Source organism: Callithrix jacchus, chromosome 5, assembly GCF_049354715.1.
Source record: "Callithrix jacchus isolate 240 chromosome 5, calJac240_pri, whole genome shotgun sequence".
Taxonomy (NCBI): domain Eukaryota; kingdom Metazoa; phylum Chordata; class Mammalia; order Primates; family Cebidae; genus Callithrix; species Callithrix jacchus.
In genome coordinates, this window is record NC_133506.1 from 12,252,759 (window position 1) to 12,280,287 (window position 27,529).

Consider the following 27,529-nt stretch of genomic DNA (forward strand, 5'->3'; position numbering starts at 1 on the left):
GGACAGGCCGAGTGCTACCATCCTGAGCTTGTGTGCTTTGCCCAGGTCACTGCAGTGACAGGACTTGGGCCCAGATGTTTAAACCCAGAGGACTGGGTGAGTTCCCAGATTGCCCAACAAGAGGAGTCTGCTTAGGAGCTACCTAGAAAGGTCATTTCATGAAAGTTCCCTCTGGAGAATCTCCTCCATGAGACTGGGCTAGCCCAGCCACGCATCTACAGGAACGTCTCTGGAACACATCTCTGAAAGCTTCATCCTTTTTAGAACAAAACTGGGCCTGGAGTCTTCTTCCAAAGGAACCCAAGGACTCTCACTAGCATCGTAAATGAGAAACAGGAGAGGCAGGGATCTGTTGGGACCTCAGGGACCTTCAGACCCAGGACAGATGGTGACAAGGCCTGGACTAGCCAATCAGGGTCTTCTCTGAAGACTCCTTACCTCCCGGTGCCGGAGCTGTAAATTCTGGCCTTCATAGTATAAGTTGTAGGTCTTCAGATGCAAAAGAAGTTCATTTCTTAGGAGAAAAATACAAGAGATATAACATTAGCAGCTGAAGCCACTTATTATGCAGTTGTTCCCTCTTTCTCTCACCTCTCACCTGGCCTTCAGTCACCCCACTTTGGGCGTTTGTCCACATGTACATACACACACATGCACACGCACACAGGATACTGCCGCCGCCACCCCATAACCATCTTCCCCCAGGGTCAAAGTCAAGAGTGAGCAACAAGGCTGAATGTAAGGAGCAACTCAGGATACCAAGGTGGACATTGGCGGCAAGACTCCCAAACCCAAGCTGAATGAGCAGGTGTTAATAAGCCACAGATTAACTGAGACAAGCACTTCAGAGCCCGCAAACAGCGATTCTCCTGCCTGGCTGTGGGCTCTTCTCCCTCAAGCACGCTGTGAGTAAGGAAAAGACAATAACGAAAAGCCTTCACAAGACTCAGAAGCTGGCCAGGCGCGGTGGCTCACCCCTGTAATCCCAACACTTTTGGAGGCCGAGGCCGGTGGACCACTTGGTTGGGAGTCCGAGAGCAGCCTGGCCAACATGGTGAACCCCCGTCTCTAATAAAAATACAAAAAATTAGCCAGGCGTGGTGGTGCAAGCCTGTATTCCCAGCTACTCAGGAGGCTGAGATGGGAGAATCACCTGAACCTGGGAGGCAGAGGTTGCAATCAGCTGAGATCACACCACTGTACTCCAGACTGGGTGACAGAGTGAGACTCCGTCAAAAAAAATTTAAAAAAAAAAAGAAAGAAAGAGAGAAAGAGAGAGAGAGAGAGAGAGAGAGAAAGAAAGAAAGAAAGAAAGAAAGAAAGAAAGAAAGAAAGAAAGAAAGAAAGAAAGAGAAAGAAAGAAAGAAAGAAAGAAAGAAAAAGAAAAGAAAAAAGGAAGGAAAAAAAAGACTCAGAAGCTTCCAGGCTGTTCAGAAGCTAAACAGGACAGGTTTGAGCCACACTAACTTATGCTTCATGGGGATGACCTCATCATGTGTTTAAAAACTTGCCAACTCCCATCAACAGCAGAATGGATGAATAAAGGAAGCAATAGCCACACAACAGAACACTATCAGCGAAGAGAATGTGAATGAACTACATGGCTGGGGGTGACTCTCATGGGAATTATAGGATATGTGCTTTTTCTTAAATCTAGCCTCTTTCACAAAAAAGCAAAAAAAAAAAAAAAAAGACACAAGAAAAACATGTCATATTCCATTGATATAAAGTTCAAAATAGGGTGTTAGAATTCAGGATAGTGGTTCACCTTGGGGAGTACTGACAAGAAGTGGGCATGAGGCAGCTTCCAGGCCCAGCAATACTTTTTCAGGTCATAAAATTAGGGCAGGGAGTGGTGGCTCATGCCTGTAATCCCAGGACATTGGGAGGCTGAGGTGGGCAGATCACGAGTTCAGGAGATTGAGACCATCCTGGCTAACACAGTGAAACCCCATCTCCACTAAAAATACAAAAAATTAGCCAGGCGTGGTGCCAGGCACCTGTAGTTCCAGATACTCAGGAAGCTGAGGCAGGAGAATCACTTGAACCTGGGAGGCGGAGGTTGCAATGAACTGAGATCGAACCATTGCACTCCAGCCTGGGCGACAGAACCAGACTCCATCTCAAAGAAAAATTAAAAATAAAAATAAATAAACCCCTAGAAACTCCCCCTCTGAAGCCTGGTACTGGGCTTCCTTAGCCACCAGGTTTTCCAAGTGGTTGCCATGGGAGTCTAGCTCTACTGCACATGGCCAGAGAGGAGGTTTCACCTTCTCTGTGATCAGGGAAATCCCTATCAACCCTGAGAATGCATGAGTCAAGTTTCACCTAAAAGTGGATGTTTTCTACTCCATGTGGGATGAGAGGGGAGAGAGGTGGAGGGGGTCAGGGTTGCTGTGTGCCTTTGTTTAGTCTCAGGTAAGAGGTGACAGAGTTCAGCTCCTCTGAACCCAGCCATTCAGTGGAGAGATCTGGGACCATGCCAGGAGTCAAAACCCACTGGAAGGCCAAGAAATTCCTGACGAGTTAAACCTAGATAGATCAGTATGATTCTATGCAAGCTGAAATGAATTTGTGGAAAATGAGATTCCAAATAATCTAAGACAAAAAGCTGTTTGGTACTTTTGAACACACAGATCTGAAACTGGGAGAGAAAATCACTGGTTGGTACAAGTCCCTGGGGATATCTGTCCATAAAGAGATAGGAATGGTCAGATGATACCAAACATGCTCACGCCTGTAGCTTTGGGAGGCTGAGGCAAGTGGATCTTGAGGTCAGAAGATCAAGACCATCTGACTAACACAGTGAAACCTTGTCTCTACTAAAAATATTTAAAAAATAGCTGGGTGTGGTGGCAGGTGCCTGTAGTCCCAACTACCTGGGAGGCTGAGGCAGGAGAATCACTTGAACGTGGGAGGCAGAGGTTGCAGTGAGCCGAGATTGTGCCACTGCACTCCAGCCTGGGCAACAGAGTGAGACTCCATCTCAAAAAAAAAAAATTGTCAAGTGTGTCTGAGGACTTAAAACAATTTAGTCTCAGATAAATTAAATATTTAATTAAGATAGAGAAATCCTGGCTGGGCGCAGTGGCTCACACCTGCAATCCCAACACTTTGGGAGGCCCAGGCAGGTGGATCACTTGAGGCCGGGCCAACAAGGTGAAACCTTGTCTCTACTAAAAGTACAAAAATTAGCTGGGTGTGGTGGCACAGGCCTATAATCCCAGCTACTCAGGAGGCTGAAGCAGGAGAATCGCTTGAACCCAGAAGGCAGAGGTTACCATGAGCTGAGATGGCGCCACTGTACTCCAGCCTGGGTGACAGAGGGAGACTCCTTCTCAAAAAAAAAAGGAAAAGAAAAAGATAGGGAAATCCCTATGCTGGACATAAAAATATGTCCTTGAACTTCCAATTCAAGGGTCTATTTTGGCTCAAGCCTAGTCACATTAGCAAAAAGCCTGAGCTTAAGAGATTTTAGTGCATAGAAAGCAATTAAATTGTCCCCTTCTATTCAGAGGCACCTGTGCCAATTTTAGCCAGAACCAGAGCAGCCCAGGGACACACTACCCCAGCCAGAACTCCCCGGGAACACCACGGACAGGACAGAGAGCAACGTCTAAGTTTGTTCTGGCTGCCGTACCACACCCTGGGTGGCTTCTAAACAACAGAAATTCAGTTCTCACAGTTCTGTGGCCAGGAAGTCCAAGGTCAAGGTAGAGTCAGTGTCTGATGATAGCCCTCTCCTCACAGACAGTGCCTTCTCACTGCGTCCTCACACCGTGGAAGGAAACACAAGCTCCCTTGGCCTCTTTTATAAGGGTGCTTAGATCTAATCATAGCTCGGAGGTCCCAGCTCTTATACCATCACCTTGCGGTTAAATTTCCACATAGGAATTTGGGGGAGACACAAACATTCAGAAGATAGCGAACAGCCACCAGCCAACTCCTCCTCCTAGAAGCCTTGCAGGACACCACACCTTTTGAGCCCCCAAGTCAAAGGTCTTGACTTCCCATTTACTTCCCCTCCAGGCTGGGCTCTGGGGCATGTTTTTATCTCTAGCAGCAGCCCTGATGCTCTCACAAGCCCAAGTTCAGCTTGACTCTTTCCCACACACAGGAGCCCTGCCAGTCTGACACACAGGGGAGGCCCCTGCCAGTGGCTGCCATCCACCCCCAACACCCCAGCAGGGACTGGCCACTGGGGACACAACACTCCAGCAAAATGTCTTACTTGGAAATGTATTTATCTTGTCCACATGGGACTAGGGACGTTTGGTGACTGTAATCCATTCTTCCTTTCTCTTTTCATCGGAAGGAGAGGCCTGTATTTGAAAGGAGAAGACAGACGTTAAAGTCAGGTTGTGTCCTTGGGAACTCAGCAGATCTTGGGGTGGGGGGGCACGACACTGGACACCATGGTTCTCCATTCCTCCTCACCCAGATCCCAGCTAACACTGACCCAAGGCTATGAGAGGCAACACTGCTGACTGCTTCCTCTGCTGGCCACAGCCTCTGAGAATAAACATCCAGAGGAAAGACAATGCAAGCACAAATGCCCCAGCCACAGAGCACACGGACACCCTTGCTGGTTCCCAGAATGACGGATGAGTCCTCCTCTCTGAAGAGACCGATGCAACACAGAATAGAGACTTATCTCGGGGACAGGCTGATTGTACTGAAGTCTGCTGGGGACGGGTAAACCACCTAAAAATGCCTAATTGCAGCCAAGCGCGAGAAATCACAGCATGTGTCTACAGTTGCCACTAAAATATGACAATGTGAAAGACAATTTAATTATAACAATACATTATAAAAACACAGGTAACAAAGCTGTCAGTCCAATTTTGTTTAAAATCTATGTAAAAACACTTTGGGAGGCCGAGGCGGGTGAATCACGAGGTCAAGAGATCAAGACCATCCTGGTCAACATGGTGAAGCCCTGTCTCTACTAAAAATAAAAAAATTAGCTGGGCATGGTGGCGCATGCCTGTAATCCCAGCTACTCGGGAGGCTGAGGTAGGAGAAGCCTGAACCCAGGAGGCAGAGGTTGCGGTGAGCCGAGATCGCGCCATTGCACTCCAGCCTGGGTAACAAGAACTCAAAAAAAAAAAAAAAAAATCTATGTAAGTATAAAATATGCAGATACATACACACATTTACATGTATAAATATTCAGATAGGTATAATATGTCAGGATTCTCAACCTTGGCACTATTACCATTTGTTTTGTTTTGTTTTTCTGAGACGGAGTCTCGCTCTCTTCGCCCAGGCTGGAGTGCAGTGATGCAATCTCAGATCACTGCAACCCCCATCTCCTGGGTTCAAGCGATTCTCCTGCCTCAGCCTCCTGAGTAGCTCAGATTACAGGTGCCTATCATCATGCCTGGCTTCACCATGTTGGCCAGGCTAGTCTCGAACTCCTGACGTCAGGTGATCCGCCCGCCTCTGCCTCCCAAAGTGCTGGTGTGAGCCACCATGCCCAGCCACATTATTACCATTTGGAACTGGCCCATTATTTTTTTAATTTCTATTTGTAGAGATGGGATGACATTTTGTCACCCAAGCTGGGAGTGCAGTGGCATGATCATAGCTCACTGCAGCCTCAAATCCCTGGGCTCCATCGATTCCTCCCCCGCCCACCATCTCAGCCTCCCGAGTAGCTGGGACTACAGGTGTGCCCCACCACCCCTGGCCTTGGACTGTTCTTTGTTGTGGGGCTGTCTTGTGCGTTGCAATTGTTCAGCAGCAAGCAGCATCACTCCAGCAATGATGACCAAAACGTTGCCAGACACTACTAAGCGTCCCTGGGGCAAAGTCACATTATTCACAATAGCCAAAAGGTGGAAGCAACCCAAGTGTCCTCTGATGGATGAGCAGATGAGCAACATGGAGTATGCATCCAATGGAATATTATTCAGCCTTCAAAAGGAAGGAAATTCTGACACACGGCAGAACATGGGTAAATCCTGAAGACATTATGACAGGCCACACCCAAAAGGAAAAATACTGTATGATTCCACTTTTATGAGACACCTAGAGTAGTCAGAATCAGAGACTGATTTTGTAGAATTGCAGTTCTTCAAAAAGTGGAATGGTGGTTGCCAGGGGCTGGGAGGAAGGGGAAATGGAGAGTTGCTTAATGGGTACAGACTGTGCAAGATGAAGAGAGTTCTGGAGATAGAAGGCAGGATGGTTACACAACACTGAAGGTACTTATTGCCACTAAACTGTACACTTAAAAATGGTTAAGATGGTAAACTTGAGGTGTATTTTACCATTATGTGTGTGTGTGTGTGTGTGTGTGTGTGTGTGTGTGTGTGTATTTTTGAGACAGGGACTCACTCTGTCACCCAGGCTGGAGTGCAGTGGTGTAATCTCAGCTCACTACAGCCTCGACCTCCCCAGGCTCAGGTGATCCTCCCACCTCAGCCTCCCAAGTAGCTAGAACTAAAGGCAGGTGCCACTATGCTCAGCTAGTTTTTTCCATTTTTAGTAGAGATGGGGTTTCGATTAAAGGAAGACTCAAGGAATCTGCTTGCCTGGGCCTCCCAAACCGCTGGTATTACAGGTGTGAGCCACCACACCCAGCCCACAATATATTTTTTAAGTGGAAGAGGAAGACACAGATGCCAGTATTATAGTGACACAATGTGTGAAGGATTGGGCCTCCTGGAAGAAGGATCCATCACCCAAGGGATATAAACAGCCTCTAGAAGCTGGAAAAGCAAGAAAACGGACTTGCCCTAGAGTCTCCAGAAAAGAACACATCCCTGTTGATACTGTGATGTTAGCCCAGTGAGATTCACGTCAGACCTTTGATCTACAAAACTGTGAGATTATCAATTAGTGTTGGCCAGGCATGGTGGCTCATGCCTATAATTGCAACTTTGTGAAGCCGAAGCAGGAGAATCACTCGAGGCCAGGAGTTCGAGACCAGCCTGGGCAACAGCAGTAGACTCCTGTCTCTACAAAAAAAAAAAAAAAATTTAAGTTAGCTGGATGTGATGGCAAGCATCTGTAGTCCTAGCTACTTGGGAGTCTAAGGTAGGAGGATTGCTTGAGCCCAGGAGCTCAGGGTTGCAGTGAGCTATGATCATACTGCTGCACTCCAGCCTGGGCTACAGAATAAGACCTTGTCTCTAAAAAAAATAATAAAATAGCCGGGCATGGTCCTCACACCTGTAATCCCAGCACTTTAGGCGGCCGACGTGGGTGGATCACCTGAGGTCAGGAGTTCAAAACCACCCTGATTAACAAGGTGAAACCCCATCTCTTATTTAAAAAATAAAAAAAGAAAAAAAGAAAGAATAATAAAATAAGGCCAGGCACAGTGGCTCACACTTGTAATTGCAGCACTTTGGGAAGCTGAGGAGGAAGGATCACTTGAGCACAGGAGTTCAAGACCAGCCTGTGCAACACAGGGAGATCTCTTCGCTACAAAAAATAAAAGATTAGCCAGATGTGGTAGCATGTACCTCTGGTCCCAGCTACTAGGGAGGCTGAGGCAGGAGGATAAATTGGGCCCAGGAATTCAAGGCTGCAGTGAGCCACAATCATGCCACCGCACTCTATCCTGGTTGAAAGAGTGAGAGCATCTCTTAATTCATTAAATAAAATAATAAAATAAAAATAAATTCATGTTGTTTTCAGTCACTAAGTTTTGGTAGCTTGTTACTGCAAGTGACCATGGGCTGATTCCATTCAGGAAACTGAGACCCTACCAGTGTACCCAAAGTGGTACCCTGAGAACACAATTGGTCTCTCTAAATTTTAAATTTTATTTTATTTTTTTACTTGTCCAAAAAGGAAGAATAATCTGATCATGAAAACCGGAGTACACATGTAATGCAGAAAAAGAAAAAAGGGAAGTCAGGCTAGTGAGAAAGCTTTTCTTGAAGTGATAATTCCCCATAACTAGGGAGTGCCCCTTTTTCTAAAAAGGTGCCCCTTCCACACATGTGTAAATTGACACATTCAACAAGCATTTATTGTGTGTCTACAATGTATTAAGCATCGTGCTTCATGATGGTGGCTCAGCAGCCAAGGAAACAAGGTATGTGGAGGAGGGGAATGCGTGGGGGCAGAGGGCTCTGTCAAGGGAGGGTGAGTGCTATGGTAGCCAACAGGAAGGAGGCCTATGGGTGAGCACGGGGTCCTGGGGGGCTTTCTAGAGGAGGAGACCTCTAAAAGTAAACTTCAGTGTTGGCAAAGATGAGGGGTGAATGGGTCCAGGCAGAAAGCACAGGCATCTCAGAACTGCGCGAGACAGAGTGGCACCAGCAGAACCCAGGCCTGGTGAGGAGTCTGGACTTCAGCTGGTGGGCAGTGCTGGGCCATGTGAATGTGGAGGATGAAGAATGCCCCCAGAGATACCCAGGTGCGGACCCTGGAACCTGTGAATATCACCTTACATGGAAACAGGGAGTCTGTGGATGTGATTAAATGAAGAATCTTGACATGAAGAGACTATCCTGGATTATCTAGGGGGCCCTAAATGGAACCACTGGTGTTCTTATAGGGGGGAGGCTCTGCTGCACATAGCAGAGAGGAGGCGACAGGACAGCTGCAGCAGAGGCAGGAACGTGCAGACGTCGCATTGTGGACAAAGGCGGAGGAGGGGGCCACGAACCCAGAAGGCAGCTCACAAGCTGGGAAATGCAAGGACATGGATTTGCCCCAGAGCCCCCAGTGCAAGCAGAACCCTACCAACACCTTAGTTCTGGCCCAGAGAAACTGGCTTAGAAACCTGGACTCCAGAATGTGAATATTAAATTTTTGTTGTTTTAAACCACCAAGACCAGCTGGGCGCGGTGGCTCATGCCTGTAATCCCAGCACTTTGGGAGGCCGAGGCAGACGAATCACAAGGTCAGGAGGATATCAAGACCATCCTGGCCAACTTGGTGAAGCCCCATCTCTACTAAAAATACAAAAATCAGCTGGGCATGGTGACAGGCGCCTGTAGTCCCAGCTACTCAGGAGGCTGAGGCAGGAGAATTGCTTGAACCTGGAAGGTGGAGGTTGCGGTGAGCCAAGATCACACCACTGCACTCCAGCCTGGGCAACAGAGTGAGATTCCATCTCAAAAAATAAATAAAGAAACCACCAAAACCGTAGTCATTTTTTTCAGCAGCAAGAAGAAAACAAGGGGAATTCCAAGGGGAGGGATATGATCTGATACATATTTTTGAAAGGTCACCCACCCAATGCCTTGCTTTGTGGACAAATAATCTGGGAGAAGAGTGGCCAGGGAACCAGTTGAGAGGCCAGAGGCTGAGTTAGAGAGACAGAGTCTAGAGAGTTCGAAGAGGTAGAGGAAAGTCGTGATGAGTTAATGAAATTTGGGGAAAGGGAGTGCTGCTGGATTAAACGTGAGGGGACAGGCAGAGTCCTGGTGACGCACGGGCTGCTGGAGAGGACCGCAACGTAGGCAGAGGTGCCACCTTCACAGTCACTGATGTGAGGACCAGGGCTGAGTTTCAGGCAGGCCTATGGAAACTTCCGGTGCCAATAACCAGAGGTACAGCGGGCCTGAGGCCCAGGAGAGTGATTCCCGGCACGTGAGGTCAAGGGAAGAGGACGAGGGCATCGGGAAAGAAGAGAGGGGGCAGGGCCAAGGGCAGGGCTTTGAAGAATCCAATGGGTCAGCATGGGCAGAGGAAGGAGTCCCTGGAGAAAGAGAAAGAGGGAAAACGGGAGACAGGGCACCAAGGAAGCCCAGGAAACAAGGGGCCTTGAGGAGGAGGCCAAGCTCAGCAGAGCCGGGAGCTGGTGGTTGGAGCCCAAGGAAGGGGAATCTCAGCAGCTTCTGATTTAAGCCACACAAACGTCATGCGGGATCTCGGCTAAGGCTGATTGCGCAGCCTGGTTGGAGTGGAAGTCAGGGGAACGGTGCCTGCTGTTGGCAGCCCTTCTCACTCTCAACACTGGAGTCTTTCTTCAGCCAGAGGAAATGTTATTCTCCTTCTTTGATTACTTTCCTTTCTTCCTCCCATTCTTGGTTCCTTTCCATTTTTGTGACAGGGTCTTGTTCTGTTACCCAGGCAGGGGTACAGTGGAGTCATCATAGTTCACTGCAGCCTCAAAATCCTGGCCTCAAAAGATCCTCCCACCTCAGCCTCCTGAAGGAACTACCGGCATGGGCCATTACACCCAGCTAATTTTTTTCTTAATTTTTCTTTTATAGAGACAGGATCTTGTTATGTTAACCAAGCTGGTCTTAAACTCCTGGTCTCAAGTGATTCTCCCACCTCAGCCTCCCAAAGCACTGGGATGACAGCGAGCCACAGCACCCGGCTCATTCTTGGTCCTTCTGCAATCTCTTCATCTCTTCTCTCTCTAGCATTGGCCATCCATCCACCCCGGCAGCTACCCTCCATCTCCTTATTTTTCTCAGAATTCTCCAACTAATCTTCTAATTCACCAATTGAATTTTCTCCAGGGCTCTCTCTTTTATTCTTTGCCTTCTACATAATCCATGACTTGGTAATTGAGTTCTGCATCGGTCCTGCTCTTAAGACAATTCTTTTTGTTACCATGTCTTCTTAAATATACTGAGAATACCAGTTAGAGAATTTCATTCTTAAGACTATTTGGTTCTACAGAAAAAAAATAGGCAGAGCAATGAAACAATAAACATATAGAAATAGATCCAAATGTTGAAGACATTAATACCAACCTGTGAAAATTTTAAACTTCTATTTAGAAAAAAAAGTACACTACACAAGTCAAAAAAGCAAATTAAAAACTGGGGAAAAATATTTACAAAACATATGGGACAGGGCTAATGTCCTTAATACATAAGGGCTGTAATCAATCAGTAAGAAGGCCAGGCACGGTGGCTCAAGCCCGTAATCCCATAACTTTGGGAGGCTGAGGCGGGTGGATTATCTGAGGTTAAGAGTTCGAGACCAACCTGACCAACATGGAGAAACCCCATCTCCAAGGGCATGGTGGTGCATGCCTGTAATCACAGCTACTCGGGAGGCTAAGGCAGGAGAATTGCTTGAACCTGGGAGGCAGAGTTTGCAGTGAGCCACCTCTCCAGCCTGGGGAACAAGAACAAAACTCCACCTCAAACATAAATAAATAAATAAAATCAGTAAGAAAAAGGTCCTATGCTCATTTATAAAATGGGCAAAGGACATGCACAATAGTTCCTGGAAAAGTCAATTCAAGAATTAACAAATCTATGAAAAAGTGTTCAACTTCCCTCCTGACCCTGCTTTTTCCCTGCCACACTGATACAGATCAGACAGTGTGATGCCCTGACTGTGGGATTTTCTAGGGCACAGCCACTCTCTACCTGTTGGGTGATCTCACTGAGGTCATAGCTATAATTCCAACCTATGGGCTCATGTTGTCCCATCTTGGTCTATGGCCTGACTTCTCCCCACCTTTTTTCTGAGACGAGTCTTGCTCTTGTCACCCAGGCTGGAGTGCAATGGCATGATCTTGACTCACTGCAACCTCCACCTTCCAGGTTCAAGCGATTCTCCCGCCTCAGCCACCCGAGTAGCTGGGATTACAGGCATGTGACACCCCCAGCTAAATTTTTGTATTTTTAGTAGAGATGGGGTTTCGCCATGTTGGCCAGGCTAGTCTCAAACTCCTGACCTCATGATCTGCCTGCCTCAGCCTCCCAAAGCGCTGGGATTACAGGCGTCAGCCACCGCACCTGGCCTCTTTTTCTTACATTTACATGTCTTGGGAAAAGAGTGTTAAGAACATATTCACATAGCCTTCCCCATAGTGCAACTGAAATTACAGGCAGGTGATTCTGGGATCCAGTTCCTCTTTTGCCCCCCTCAGGGCATCCACAGCTTTCTTCACAAACTTTCCAACCACACTCACAAAGCACTGGCTCCCGGCAGCCAGACGAGGCTACATTCGCATCCACCTCAAGGCAAACAGCAGCAGCAGCAGCAGCAGTACTTTTGGAGGGCCGGAAATTCACAGGGAATTCTGATATTTCTTAAACAGAGCATTGTTCCTCACACAAGGAAGCTCAGAGGAAGATGGTCTGTGGAACAGGAATGTGGATTCAATTGGACACTTCCTTCAAGGGCACCTGCCGGTATCTGTGGCCTTGGATCAGGGATTCGCTCAGCTGGCAGGCCCAGCGCTTCTGCCTCGCTGTTATTATCCAGACCTTATGGAGCGCTCCTGGGCCCCAAAATGCCTTGTAAGAACCATTTATGATCATCACTTCCCACAGTGCCTTGGGAATACAGACTGATGGTTGTCATGTCTTATAGGAGGGAAACTGAGGCAAGGAGGAAAGAGGGGCTTCCCACATCAGCCAGTATCTAGGCACAGAACCAAAACACCTCATAATCTACCAATACAGCAAGAAGAGGGGCAGAAAGGAGACAAGAAAAAAGGAGCAGATTTTACACATATCTTTTTCTTTTTCTTTTTTGAGACAGGGTCTCATTCTGTCACCCAGGCTGGAGTGCAGTGGCACAATCACAGCTCACTGCAGCCTTGACCTCCTGGGCTCAAGTGATTCTCTCACCTCCGCCTCCTGAGTAGCTGGGACCACAGGTGCACACCATCATACATGGCTAATTTTTTATTTTTTGTAGAGATGGGTTCTCACTATGTTGCCCAGGCTGGTCTCAAACTCCTGGCCTCAAGCAATCCTCCTGTTTTGGCTTCCCACAGTGCTGTGATTACAGGCGTGAGCCACCTCTCCTGGCCCAAAACTCATTTTTAATGTAGAACCACTCTTTGGAAGTCTAAAACATATTTAAATCTACTGAACTTCCTGTATGAACATGGTTACTTACCCCCTCTAGAATTTTAAATCAGTACTTCTTTTTAGAAAAAACACTTTAGAAAATACAGCATATATTGAATGTCTATTAACCAAAAAGCATGTCTGCTAAAATGGCTGGAGATGTGACTACAGCTGGGCTTGCCTAGTTGAGACAAGAGCCTCCCAGGTTCCAGTTATGCTGGAACCCTGTTGGGGCCACCAAACCAGTCAGTTTTCCCCTGGCACTGGCTTCACGCTCTGGCAGAATGTTCTGGATTCTCCTCAACTCCATTAAATGCCTGGGCAATGCCATTCTGCTTGTCAGTCGAATTCAGCTGGTTACATGGAGACCCATTCATGACTTCCTGACTGCCTGAAAGACAACTTGGGGGTGTGACCTTCCCTAAGACCCAGGAGGACGTTTTTACAAACGGAAGGTCCTTCAGCTGTTCAGTATGATGACATCCCAGCCACAGAGAACTTTCCGGACCCACTTTTCCCGCTCTTTGAGTGTGCCCATGCTCCCGCTTAGCCCCAGATTCACATGTTCTAGCCTTGACCCTAATCAAAACTTACCTCCCACTATAAACGACCCCTGAGGCCCCTGGACAATGTGGGGACAGGCACTCCAACTTTGTCCTGCCCTTCAGCACAGCACATACCCCACACAGAAGTCATCTGCTGGTGTTTCGGTCCCTTCCTGGGCCTGGAGCTTCCTCTCTGGGCCACCAGCTCCCAGCTCCCAGCCTGTGCCTCTCTCTTACACCCGTTCCAGTTATCATGATTACTGCTTCCAGGAAGGGAATGGGATCAACAGTCTGCCCAAGGACACTAACCTGCTCTCTCAGGCCAGGGGATTCCTAGAAGCAGAGCCTGAGAGACAGCTGACACATGATTTATTGTGCAGGTGTTTTCAGGAGAAATCTGTAAGGGAATGGGGGAGGCTGGGCAGGGGCAGGGGGAGGAGCTAGGAATGAGGTGGGTTCAGGTGAGTCCAGCCACAGCTGATCCCCTGGGGAGCTCTGGGGTGTGAAGGGCCACCAGAGTTGTCCTACCTGGAGGCCGGCAGGTGGGGCTTCCGGGCCCCTGCATGTCAGTCATTGGCTGAAAGCCAGCCCTAGGCATTTCCCTGCAAGAGCAATTCTCAGGAAAAGTGTGCAGCTGAGACCCAGCACTGTCAACACTCACAGCACACAAGAAAGGGGACCTGGGTGGTCCAGCAGCAGCCATTACACCTGCTCCATATCTGGGATTGAAGCAACTACTGGGTCTGTCACTGTCCTCCACCCACTCTCAAGTTGGGAGGAAACAGCTGCCCCCTCAGGACCAGCCTGGCGCTGGAGCCTAGGCTGCAGGAATGGGGTCAGAGTCACCAGGCTCTGGACCAGCTGAAGCCCTGCAGCGGTTGCACAAAGGATCCTTTCCCTTCCTTCCCACAGACCCCACTCACAGGTGTTTCCAGCCTCCCACACAAGGCCTTCCCAAGAATAAATGCAGGGCTGTCCAAGCCCTTGAAATTCACAGGCTCAGCTTCCTGAGAGGAGAGCAAACACCAAGTCCTCAAGACGCTCAAGGAGGTGGGAAAGGAATCTGCAGCTCTCACCAAAGACAGCAGAAGCCCCTCTGCTCTTAGGTCTTGCTTCCTCCAAAGGTCCCGTGACCAGGGAGCCCAGAACGCGCCACCGTTCCTCAGTCTCAGAGCATCCCCAGGGTGCTCACCCTACATGGTTTCAGTTCCAGCTGGAGACCCAGCACCTCTCCTCTTATTTATGAACTGGAAAGTCCTCCGAGGGAGGGGACAGCCCTAGTGGGAAAGTCCAGGGTGAGAGAGGTGAAGCGCTCCCTTTGGTGATCACTTTTGTTTTTTATTTCCTGAATTGTCTTCCTGGTTGTAGAGCAGGGGCCCACCCCCACCTCAGCTCCTGGTGGGGGTGGGGGAGGGAGAGCAACAGTTGATCTGTAGGACTCAGGCAGCCCCAGTCTCTGAGACAGGCTTGGGAAGGACAGGGCTTTCCATAGAGAATTCCTGGGGTGGCAAACCCCACTGAGCCACCACCAGACCAGTGGGAGGGCCGGGCACTTGCCAAAGCCTTGACTGAAACCAAGGATGTGGGGCGGTGGGAAGTTGTGGCTTAGAGACACCTGACATCAAAGGGCTTCCGACTCCGGGTGCTCATGAGACTCTCCCAGAGCAGGGGCAGGGAGGGGATGGGGAGAGAGGTTGTTTTAAAAATCCTGATGTCAGCGAGGCATGGTGGCTCATGCAACACTTTGGGAGGCCACGGCACAAGGACGACTTGGGGCCAGAAGTTCAAGATCATCCTGGGCAACACAGTAAGACCCCATCTCTACAAAAAATTTAAAAATAAAAAATTAGCCAAGCACAGTTAATGCCCATAAACCTAGCTACTCAGGAGGTATGCCCCTGTAGTCCTAGCTACTCAGGAGGCTGAGGTGGGAGGATCACTTGAGCACAGGAGTTCTAGGTTGCAGTGGGCTGTCATTGTACCACTGCATTCCAGTCTGGGTGATAGAGTGAACCCTCGTCTTCAAAAAAATAAAATTAAATAAAATCCTGACCTGATGGCAGCCAGATCAATTACATCAGACTCTAGGGGAGGGGCCCAGGCAGAAGCATTTCCAAAGCCTCCCCAGGTCATGCCAGGGTACGTCCAGGGCTGAGCGCCACTGTGGAATCTGGTAGGAAAAAGAGCTGTTTAGATTGAGGACACCACCATAAGTATTTCAAAGCAGCCCTTCAAGAAAGGAAGGGGTGGAATTTTCTAAAAGCAAACTGAGTTGCGTATTTAGCCCCCTCTCCCTACTATTATTTCCAAGGAGAAGAGGGACAGTGTAGAGCATCCCGCAGGGTCCGTGTGTTCAGGCACTGAACCGATGCAAAGGGCTCCTTCTTGCAAGCCAGAATCCCAGCCCCAGGCCCCAGGTCTCTTGCAAAGGAAAGGCTCATTGGAGGCCCGCAGCTTCCCCTTTTGGGGCCTGTGCACGCCTCTTCTCTGAGCCCTGCCCCCACCCCCAGGACACCCTGGATCTCCTGCATTAGAGAAGTTGCCGGACACAGAGCTTTACACTACAGTGTTAAAGACCGACTGGCCAGGTGTCCTGAGGGAACCTGCTCTTTAACCAAGCAGTGGGAGAGGAGATAGTGCTGATCCCTCTGCGATTTGGCCACCTCATAGCGGGGCAGGAAGCCATGTGGATGGCAAACAGGAAACCCCAACCCATTGCACCACACGAGGAAGGAGACTTGAGCTGCAGGCTGGGGCTCTGCCAAGACCTAGAGTTGACAAGAGATGCCAGATCATGCTTCCCAAACCTGAGCCTGTCCTGGGCATGGGCAAAATGTGGGCTGCCTCGGAAGGAAATGGCACACTCTGCCTTCTGCCCTTCTGCTTCATGCAATAGAAGGCCCCTCTCTGATTGGGCTCCTTTAATCCCTATGGCAACCTCATTAAGAAATAACTTTATTATCCTCATTTTGCAGTTGAGCAGCTGAGGCACAGAGAAGCTAAGCCACTTGCCCAAAGACACACAGCTAGGAAAGTGGGGGAGCTGAGGCTCAAATCCAGGGCAGTGCAGCTGCAAAGCGGAACCCCTGGAGACTACAGCTTCTCTTGGGGTGATAAGGAAGAAAGTGCTTTCAGCCAAAAATCAGCCACCCAACTATATTCTGGAGGAGCGTGTATCGGAATCCCTCCAAGGGCTTGTTAAAATACAGATTGCAGGTCCCATTGCCCTAGCTTCTGATTCAGTAATTCTGGGGTGCGGTCTGAGAAGGTGCAGTTCTAATAAGCATCCCGGGCGGCTGCTGCTGCTACTGGTGGTAGCAGGCTCTAGGCGCTTTATCTTAGTCCCTCCAAGAACCCCAGCGGGGAGGTTTTACTTTCACCATTTTACAGATGAGGAAACAGAAGGTCCCAGAGGTTAGGTGGTTTGTCCCAGGTGACACAGCTGACACGAAGCCCTGTGCTCCCGTGGCTCCCTGGCTGAGCGCAGGATCTGAGAAACTCACTATGTGAGCAGCAGATGCAGGCTGGCTTCAGTTACCAGCCTACAGCAGGCTGGGGGGGCCTGGGGGTGGGAGGAAAGTGAGTGACCAGCCCAGAGGATAAGCTGTGGGAAAGGCAGACCCTGCAGGGGCCGCGGGGAGAGGCCCAGAGCCGCAGGTCCAGGACGTGGGCACTTGCAGTCACAAAGCCACTGACTCTCAGTCCCGTATTACCCATTGGGTGGGACACTGAGGGGACAATGAAATACCCCTCCCACTCACAGGCCCCACAGACCATCCCCACCCCATTCCCAGAAAAAACTTGATGCTTGGTAAATGACAGGCACAGGCCCTTCCTGGCAAGCTGCCCCACTCCCATCCCTGGAGCTGCCCCTGCCCAGCCCACGGACACAGAAGGAAATGAGACACAGTAAGGGCCATGCTGGAATTTCTCCTTTAAGAAGTTCAGCCCCCTCTTCCGCCACCCACTGGGGCCCCAGCCCAACCTTCCCTGGCAGGGCCTTCTGCACAGGTCGGGTTCCCAGGCGTGACTGCCAGAGATGGAAGGAAGCGGTCCTTGGACTCCTGCTGGGCAGTGGGCTGGTGGCCAGGTGAGTGACCTGGAAGGCCACCAGTGGGCCCACCCAGACAATGGCCTTGAAGGCTGGAGGAGCAGCCACGTGTTTATAGGGAAGCCCCACTGGCGTCCACAAATGCCTGACCTTTAGGTTGGATGTTTAGAAGGAAACTCAGAGCCCTTATCCTCTAATCAGAGAACCAGGGCGCTGGAGCAAGACGGAGAAGGAAGCACAGACTCCAGAGAAGCAGCTGTGTGCGTGGGTGCGAGCACAGGCCCGGGTGGGAGTGGGAGTCCAGTGTGGTGTGTGTGTGTATATGGAGGGCATGGTGGGGGGGAGTTGTATGGCTGTGTATGTGTGCGTGTCCACATGTATTGTGTGTGTGCTTGGGATGTGTAGAATTAGACTCTGGCTCAGAGAAACTAAAGACCTAGAATGCTAACCGGCCAAGACCCAGCCCCTCGTGGGCTCAAATTCAGTCAACTGAGAAATTCCGTGTGACTGTGGGACCCAAGGGGAGAGTGAAGAGTTGGTAGAGACAACACTGGCCTCAATAAAGCAAATAAGACAAGACACTCCCTGACCTGCATTTCTTAAAGCTGGGGCCAGTTTATAGGGTAGTTTTCATGTCCCTGCTGGGGAAGAGCAAGGTAAGTTTCTTTTTAGTCAAGTAACTACAGGATTTAAGTGGAGCCCTCGTTCCACAGGGAGGCCACTTTGCAGGGAGGGCCCAGGGCCTGTGTCCCCAAGTGCTCCCCGCTCACCCATCTGAGGGTTCATCTCCTAGCTGTGCAGAGACAGAGACAGACTGATCCGGGCAGGTAAGGAGGGGCTGCCTCCAGGTCCCCTATTTCCTATAAGCTCAGATTTCTTTGGTAGCCACACTTCCTGTTTACCGAGTGGTTTCCAAGTCACAGGCCACTGTGAGACTCATTTCTGACTTCACATCCCCTTCCTCAAGGGAACCCCAGCATTCTTCCTTTTTTGGTGCTATAGGCTGAGACTCTGAGCTCTGTGTGCAGAGATCTACTCACCACCTGGGGCCAGGACTAAAAACCCAAGCCAGGATCGCTGGCCTCCTCCACCCCCAGACCTCGACAGGTTCCTTGGACTTGAAAAGCAGTGAGTGGGATGAGTAAAGGAAGCACTGGGTGTGTCCAGAGCCCTGGGGTGGGGAGCAGCCACTGCGGCCCATCTGACACCCACCCTCGTTTAACCTCGAGTTAACGCACTCACAATATGTGTGAGGGAAGTCCCTGCTCACAGCAGATCTCAGACCCCTCCAGTGCCAGGAGAGATGGCACATCGGGGGGTTTCCAGACAAACCATTTCCAGGGGAAGTTTGCCACTGCAGCACATTCACACTGTCCTCTGTCCGCCCTAGGTCCAGCTGACCAACCCTAAAGGAAAGTCAGCCCCGTGAAAAGCAGAACTGCTCCTCCACGTGGCCCGCAGAAGCGACTCTGTCAAATTTCTGTACAACCCCATGACTGCCTAAGATGAAAAGGGCAGCCGCCCACTGGGCAGGGCCAGGTGAAGAGACCCTGAGCGCCCTCCCAGACCCATGCTCTCACCAACTCACCGGAGGAGCCACGGGCGTTTCAGGGAACTCATGTAACAAGGAACTTACAACATTTGCCTCAGAGCAAATGTCCCAGAGAAAAGCTACCTGACTCACTCCCATGACCCCTGAATAGAGTTATGTGACTTGGTTTCCCAGTTCTGGGTCCTGCAGCTTCCTGAGCTGACCGGAGGGCATACTCTGCCTCATCAGCTCCCCAGCCTGTGGCACCATGGCCCCAACTGGCCACATGAGAGCCATCCTGGCCCCAAATGTCTGTATGATCAGTTGTAAGACCCGCATGACACTTTAGGAAGGGGCGCGGATTATCCGAGGCTACTACCCATCTTCCAGAGTACCTGAGGCCTCGTGAACCCCACTGGCTAAAGTCCCTGCACCCATGCCACACTACAGACCAAACATTCAACAGCCAGCCCCACAGCCACTGGGATGGGTATCAGCAAGGCAAGGGTTTGGTACACACAGGATGCTTGAAATAGAAAGGCAGAGACAGTAAGTAGTTACCAGGAGCTGGAAGGAGAAAGGAATGAGGGGGTTATTGTTTAGTGGGTACAGAGTTTCTGTTTGGAATGATGAAAAGTTCTGAACACAGATAATGGTGACGGGTTGCCCAACATTGTGAATGGAGTTAATGCCACTAATTTGTACACTTGGAAATGGTTAAGAGGGTAAATGTTATGGTATGCATATTTTACAACAATAAAAAATAAAAATAAATTATTACATATGAAAAAAAACGAAAATCAAAATCTCCCCAAACTCCACCACCCAGAGTTAATCCCTATTAATGTTTTACCACACATCCTTCCAGACGCCAATAGAAATGGGTGATATATTTTGCAGAAATAACACACAATTTGGCAAACTGCTTCTTAAAAATATATTGTATTCTGGTGGCTCACGCCTATAATCCCTTCATTATGGAAGGCTGAGGCGGGTGGATCGCCTGAGATCAGGAGTTCAAAACCAGCCTGGCCAACATGGTGAAACCCTGTCTCTACTAAAAATCAAAAAATTAGCTGGGCATGGTGGCACATGCCTGTAACCCCAGCTATTCAGGAGGCTGAGGCAGGAGAATTGCTCGAACCTGGGAGGCAAAGGTTGCAGTGAGCTGAGATGGCACCATTGCACTCCAGCCCGGGCAACAAGAGTGAAACTCCGTCTCAAAAAAAAAAAAAATCGGGGCCGGGCGCGGTGGCTCAAGCCTGTAATCCCAGCACTTTGGGAGGCCGAGGCGGGTGGGTCACGAGGTCAGGAGATCGAGACCATCCTGGTCAAAATGGTGAAACCCCGTCTCTACTAAAGATAGAAAAAATTAGCTGGGCATGGTGGCGCATGCCTGTAATCCCAGCTACTTGGGAGGCTGAGGCAGGAGAATTGCCTGAACCCAGGAGGCGGAGGTTGCAGTGAGCCGAGATCGCGCCATTGCACTCCAGCCTGGGTAACAAGAGCGAAACTCCGTCTCAAAAAAAAAAAAAAAAAAAAAAAAATCATATTCTTCCATGTTAATAGCCACACATCTGCATCCTATATTTTTGTAGCCACATGGTATTCCAAAGTAGAAATATACCATGGTTAACTAATTTATGACTAATTATAAATTAGTTATAACTAGTTGGCCATTTGGTCTCCATTTGTCACTATGGAGTGTTGTTATTATTATAAATAATGCCACAGGGACATCCCCACACACATATTTTTCTGCATTTATCCAATTACATCCCTAGGAGAATTCCTATGGGTGGAGCTGCTGAGTCAGGGACTTATTTGGGAGGGTTGTCAACAGAGCATTAAGAGTCAAATTACACCCAGATGCTGAATTCTGTCATATAAAGGTCTCTTTCTCCACACGGACTTTCCTCTGAACCCCTGTCCAAGGGCCATGTTCAACATTTACCAGCACATCACTGGTCACAACCTAGGCATGCAAACCATGAGCAGACTCCACTTGGGCACAGTGATTCAGAAAGGAAGGGACAGTCCCTTCCAAAAGAAACCAGTCCTGGCAAGGCACGGTGGCTCACGCCTGTAATCCCAGCACTTTGGGAGGCCGAGGCAGGTGGATAACAAGGTCAAGAGATTGAGATCACCCTGGCCAACATGGTGAAACCCCATCTCTGCTTAAAATACAAAAATTAGCTGGGTGTGGCGGTGTGCGCCTGTAATCCCAGCTACTTGGAAGGCTTAGGCGGGAGAATCACTTGAACCCATGAGTCAGAGGTTGCAGTGAGCCAAGATCGTGCCATTGCACACCAGCCTGGGTGATGGAGAGAGACTCTGTCTCAAAAAAAAAAAAGAAAACAGAAAAAGAAACCAGTCCCTCCCTCCCCACCTCCCCAGGCATCGTCTGCAGACACGCCAGGCCCGAACCCTGAAACTGATATACAAGATAGGCAGGATTATACTGGGTTAATGTCCACTGAATTCTCAGCAGGAAAGACTCTAGGATGGCCCCGTGCTGGGTGTCCCATGGTGGGCACCACAAGTGTAGTCTGCATGAAAGGCTTTTGACGTTAAAGGTTTTGTTCTTGTATAGACAGAAGGACAAGGCAATGACTCTTCTGAAAGAGACCAAGGGTTAGAAGGGACATGTGGAATCATTTAATCCCTTGCCTTGGAGATGGGGAAACCAGAAAGACTCACAGCATAAACATTTCAATAATCACTAGCTAGGTGCTGTGGCTCATGCCTGTAATCCCAGCATTTTGGGAGGCTGAGGCGGGTGGATCATTTGAGGTCAGGAGTTCAAGACCAGCCTGGCCAACATGGTGAAACCCCATCTCTACTAAATATAGAGAAAATAAGCCGGGCATGGTGGTGCATGCCTGCAATCCCAGCTACTTGGGAGGCTGAGGCAGGAGAATCGCTTGAACTTGGGAGGTGGAGGTTGCAGTGAGCCAAGATCGTGCCACTGTACTCCAGCCTGGGAAACAGAGTGAGATTCCACCTCAAAAAAACAATCATAATCATAACCATTAAATGCACCCCAGAAGTGTCTCACATGTGATGATCCAACCGGTTCAGGGGAGCACTTTAACATATCCCATGTCTTGGATGCCCAGTACAAGTCTTATCCTCTCCGCCGCCCGCCACCCCCTCCCCCCCGCCATGTACAGAATTGGAAATTGAAATAACCGGGGTCACCTGCTGACTCAGTCATGGCCAGATGTGTGCTGGGGCAGCTCCCACTGGTTCTCAAGGGCCAATGATGCACCACTCTCCCCAGCAGTGCTCACTGACACCATGTTGGCAGAGTGAAGTCGGCTATAGTGGGAATACTTCTTTTTATTTACATCACATAAAATGGAAAACATCACAAACCCCCTTCCAAGAGCCAGGTGTTAAGCATTTACCAGCACATCACTGGTCACAACCTAGCAATGTAAAGCAGGTGACCTCAGTTCCGTCACCTAACCTAAGAGCAGCCTCTCTCTCCAAAGCACGGTAACCCTCCACGTTCCACCAGAATACACACTCTCAAATCCACTGTAGCCTGCTTCTTGCCAGCAAATGGTTTTCTACATGCTTGCTGTGTGCCAGGCCTGAGCACATATGATAGCTCATTTGACCCTTACAATATTGCTGTGAGATAGTTACTATAATTTCATCTGACAGTTACATTTTATTATAATATATAGTTATTATAATAGTTATCATTTCATCTTACAGTTGGGGAAACTGAGACTTTTAATGACTTTTTAGTATAGGTTAAAGCCTGTCATAAGGTGATTTCCCCCAAAAGTAGATCCTAAGATAAGAATTCAAGTTCAAGTACAAAGCGGGGTGCGGGGGAGGAGTGAGAAGAGGAAGGGGGAAAGTTAACACTATGAGCCATCGGGATTCAGTCCTGCAAGGGAACTCTTAGAGACAGCACAGAACATGCCTCAAACTTATCCCAACAGAGAGGCTTCCTTTAGAGGAAGCTGGAGTATTTGCACACCATCTTCGATTGGCCATTGGCTGAGCAGCGGAACATGAGCAGGAGGCTGACAGTATCTATTATGTTGCCCTGTACCCCAGAGCTAGGAAATGGTAAGACGCAATTCAAACTCCAAATCCAATACTCTTTTCATGGCATGTATAAAAGCGAGTAGTTAATCACACTTGGCTGAATGCCAACTAAGGTTGAAGCACCGCGCTGATGAAGGAAATCTACATCCTCTTTCCCAAATCACTTTGGGTTGACACGTTCAAAGAAAGCACAGGTATTTCTCTGCCAGTTTTCACCAACTGAAGGAACAGGAAAAGCCCTTGGAAGTCACTTTGCCCACTCCACAGGAATGGATGAGAGGAACCCTCTCTGGTTCCGCCACAGCTGCCTTGGCAGCAGTTCCCCAGCCCCAAGTTGTCACCACAAATAGCTGCACCAACCTGTGATGACAGGCTTTAGAGTCTTCCATCCCAGCAATGATCAAAAGTGACCCACTGGCTGCCCAGCCTGAGTCAGAGGATGTGCCACTCTACTTCCCTGGTGCCTCCTGCCACATTCACTTACCCCCACCTCACACGGCCATGTGGTCCACGGGAACGCACAAGCAGACCAATTCAATGAAACCAGTAGCGAGACCTGGGGGAGCTCACTCCACCTTGAAGACCTTTATAAATTCTTCTGGGCCAGGCACAGTGGCTCACACCTGTAATCCTAGCACTTTGGGTGGCTGAGGTGTTTGAGACCAGCCTGGGCAACACAGCAAGACTTCATCTCTATTAAAAAAATAATAAACTAGCTGAGTATGGTGGCATATGCCTGTGGTCCCAGCTACTCAAGAGGCTGAGATGGGAGGATGGCTTGGGCCCTGGAGGTTGAGGCTGCAGTGCGCCATGATCGCCACTGCACTCCAGCCTGGGCAACAGAGAGAGACCCTATGTCGAAAAATAATAATAAATACAAATAAAAAATGAGAATTCTTCTTGGAGTCAGGGAGGTGTTGAAATAGGACAGTGAATCATTGGAATAAAAGCTGGACCATACTGTGGAGAGCGTTAGGGAGGTGGCAGCAGGGAACTGCTACCCTTGCTTTACAAATCCAGCTGGGGCAGCTCTCGGCCACTACAGATGGAAGACAGAGGCTGAACATCTTGTTCTATTCCAAGCACACTACTGAGACCTGCCCCGTGTCTCACTCTGGCAGAGAGGAGGAGATGAACCCCGGGACTGCTCTTGGGGGTCACCCAGTCCATCTCCCAGCCTCTCTGTGGGACTCTCTGACAACCTGACCCTGCCTCTCTGCCCCACCTCCCACTCAGTAAGGACACTTCCTGCCAAAATATCCTAAAGACAGCTGAAAGCAATAATCAGGCCCAGGTTCTTTTGTGCTTTGATGACAGGTCCCCCTTCTGGCAAGCAGCACCGTCCAGCCCTCTGAGGCAGCAGATGCACGCCCTGGGCACCTCTCCAGGCAACTCGCTCAGCCATTCCTAAGCAGCTCACACATGGAACGCAGACATGGAGCCTGGCTCCGGGACCCTGGGAAATAGACCCAGAAGTAAAGGCAAAACCAGTGAGTACCTGCGATGTCTCAGGTGGGCCAGAGCCTCCAAAGGACTGAAAACAAGGTACAGGGTTGTCCGACACACCAACTGACTCCTAAGATGGCACAAACTGGTGAGAAGACCTGAACCTCCAAACAGAGGTCATGTGGAGATGCAGAGAGATGGGCTGTGGAGTGCCAGGGATGGAGTGGGCGACGCTCAGGAAAGTGGGGATGATGCTGGCTGGAGATACAGTAGGTGTGGGAGCAGGCCCACTTGGCCAGATGCAGAGGGCACTGGCCTGTTCCCCTTCCCCTAGAAGAAGGCATGAAAAGGGACTTCAGATTCCTGGTCTCCTCTCAGCCAGCCTCTTCAAAGGGGCCATTATCATTCTAACCCAATTTCAACAGCATAGAAACAAGGGGAGTGGAGTACTTGGGATATGTCTAGGCTGTACCCCAAGGCTTATCATGCGTCTCCCCGATATTCCACCCCTGCTCTTCCAACTGCTGAAGGAGGAGCGGGACTCACCTTGCAGCCTCCCCAGCACAGGGAATCCCAAGCTGTACCACTCCAGGTGCCCAGGCAGGCTGCATGCTATGCCTCCATCTTCCACGAGAGAACTCCTGCTCTTTCCAAAACTACCGCCCTCTCCAAGCTCAGCTGTCATTTGAGGCACTCTTCTACCCCTGTGAGGCCTGCTGGACTGCCACAGCCCCAAGGCATCAGGCTGACCTGTCCAGAGGAGAAAACACAGCTACTGCCCACCCCCAATGCCTCAAGGTCTCTGATCCCAAATGGCCACCACCCAAGTAGATGCCACACTGTGTCCCTGGGACATTACATTTGAACACAAGTGTTTTGGTTTTTAAAAAAAAATTAACTCTCCTCAACCCAATATATCTTCACCATGCCAGGTTTCTTTAATTCTTCAGACCTGCAGAAAAACTGCCTAGTAAGTAAATGTGGATTTGTTAGTAAAATAAGCCTAGCTACAGATTCCTCATCCAGATGTTCCAGAAAGAAGGCCCCTGGCTCTGTCTTCCCGGCTGTTTAAAAGAATGATTGTTTCTAATTCTTTCCTCCCATTGTACTAAGATCAGCTGTGGCAGTAACCGGGTCCCCCTCCGGGACAAATTGCTGTTTGTCAGCTGATTGGTTCACACATTCATTCATCACTTACAAGGCACTTACTGTAACCCCAGCCAACCGTAGACACCGCCTCTGCTCTCCCAAAAAACACGTTCTAGGCGCGGGATTCCAGACACCTGGGAAATAGAGTGCATGCAGCGTTGAAAGGCCTCGCGCTCGGCTTCTCCTGTCACTGACGCACAGAGGTGCTGTGGACAGCCCAGGACCCACGCAGAGCCCCAGAGGTGAAACAGAACCCTCAGTCTCCCGGTGAGGCCACCGGCACTCTCTGCTGTTCCCAGAGCTCTCTGAGTTAGAGCTGAATGCAAAGTAAGCGCGCGAACTGCGGACGTAGCCGGGGCCGCCCACAGCACCTGCCTCGCTCTAGGGGTGACAGAGGACGCCAGGAGGAGGTCCGGCGACCTGAGACACTAGCTCCTAAGGAGGGCGGGGAGACCGCAAAGGGGAAGTGCCTGGAGGGCCGAGGGCCCCCAAGCACCCTGCGCCCTTCCGAAGCGCGCCGCCTCCCCGCGCCGGGGACCGGGACCCGCCTCTGGGGAATCCGCCTAGAAGACGACAGCGGATTGGGGTTCGGCACTCTCTGAGGCTGTCAGGCCCTACCCAGCCCTGCACCTGCCACGCCGCCCCACCTCACCAGGAAGTCTCAGAGACCCGGAGGATGGGGTGGGAGCGCCTTACCATCGCAGGCGCGAAAAAAAGGAAAGACGCCCCCAGGGGTCGGAGAAGGAGGACTAGCTCCAAGCCACAACTTTCTTAGGACGGACCGTAGGCCGGCTGGGGCTCCGCGTCGACCCGGCCCCTGGGCGGGGGCGATCCGCTCGCCCCGGGAGCCCAGCGGCTGGGAGAGGAAAGAGGCAACAAGAGGCAGGCGGGGACTAAGGCGCTGACCCCGCCTGGGTAGGGACCATCGTGGGAAAACTTTCGGGAGGGTGGAAAGAGAACCGCCAGCGCCCTCACCTTGAGCCAGGCATCCCGCGCCAGTGCCTCGCTCTCAGCGCCCCGCGCCTGCGCCCGCGCCCCGCGCCCCGCGTCCCGCTCCTTGCCTGCACCCCTGGCCAGCTGCGTCGCGCGCGCCTCCGGAACCTTGGAGTTGGAAAGTGGAGGGCGCCGCGGCTGGGGGGCTGCTCCAGCTGCGCCTCGGCCAGCGATCGGCGGGCTGGACTCAAATCCAGCCAGGCTGGGCAGACGGTGGCCGCGCGATTGGGGACCGGGCGCCCCGCCCTCCTCGCTCCCCGACTCCCTCCTCTCCCTCCCTCCCATCCCTTGGCCTTTTTCAGTCCCTACCCGGTCTGCTAGTCCGCAGTCCCCTCTTTTCTCTCGCTCTTCTTATCACTCCCCACCCCTCCGCCTGGCCTTCGCCTTTCTTCCTCCCCTTGTCTCCCGCCCCCTCCTCTTCTCCCCTCCCCTCTAGGGGCGGAGCTTCTCCCCTCCCTCCCAGACAATGCAGTGGCTGCGTCCCCATCCCCGCCAGCTCGTCTAGGCTCCTGCCGCCAGGGATTCTTCCAGGCTGGGGGTGGGAGTGCAGGGTTGGGGAGGTTGAGCTGGCTCCCCTCACCTCCTTGCTGCTGCCCTCTCCAAGCGGGATGGAGACTTGCCTCAAGCTCCTTGGTTCACCCGGCGCTGTGACAGCCACTCCCAGGGAACAGTCACGCTGCCCCACCAAGCCCACCTCCTGCGGCCCGGATTCCCCAGGCAGAGGCTGTGGGATTTTTTTTTCTAACACCCAGCTTATTCCCAAAAGGGTTTGAGCCAAGCAGGGGCTAAACAGGCCCCTTCGACTTGGCGGGCCGGCCAGACGTGACAGCAATGCCAAGGAGGCCAAGTTTCTTTGTCCATTTCTCACCTCCCCCTTTTCCATCCCTGGACCTCCTGGTGCCCTCAGCCTGCAAGAGGCCCTCGAACAGCCTGGCTACGGGTTCCCTATCTGCTCAGAGCTCTCCCCCCATATGCCTACCCCCAACCCTGTAGAGTTAGCGGGCAA

At 50.6% G+C, this 27,529-nt stretch overlaps 1 protein-coding gene across 22 annotated transcripts in view; it reads right to left on the reverse strand.

Annotated features, from left to right (window-relative positions):
• Window positions 1–27,133, reverse strand: part of RASSF2 (Ras association domain family member 2) — a 45,580-nt gene extending 18,447 nt beyond the window's left edge. Inside the window, exons 1-6 of one of the 22 annotated variants that reach the window (XM_035298302.3) lie at window positions 26,833–26,884; window positions 25,580–25,664; window positions 24,928–25,131; window positions 24,434–24,711; window positions 4,232–4,322; window positions 439–514 (exon numbers count right to left, since the gene is read on the reverse strand). In XM_035298302.3, the coding sequence (XP_035154193.1) occupies window positions 439–514; window positions 4,232–4,290 (135 nt within the window). In that variant the 5' untranslated portion in view covers window positions 4,291–4,322; window positions 24,434–24,711; window positions 24,928–25,131; window positions 25,580–25,664; window positions 26,833–26,884. Of the gene's footprint in view, window positions 1–438; window positions 515–4,231; window positions 4,323–24,433; window positions 24,712–24,927; window positions 25,132–25,579; window positions 25,665–26,226; window positions 26,408–26,591; window positions 26,885–27,103 lie in introns of those variants that run through there. The other 21 variants (XM_078371315.1, XM_078371317.1, XM_054255204.2 and 18 more) reach the window with 21 other exon arrangements.
• Between the last annotated feature and the right edge of the window lie 396 nt (window positions 27,134–27,529).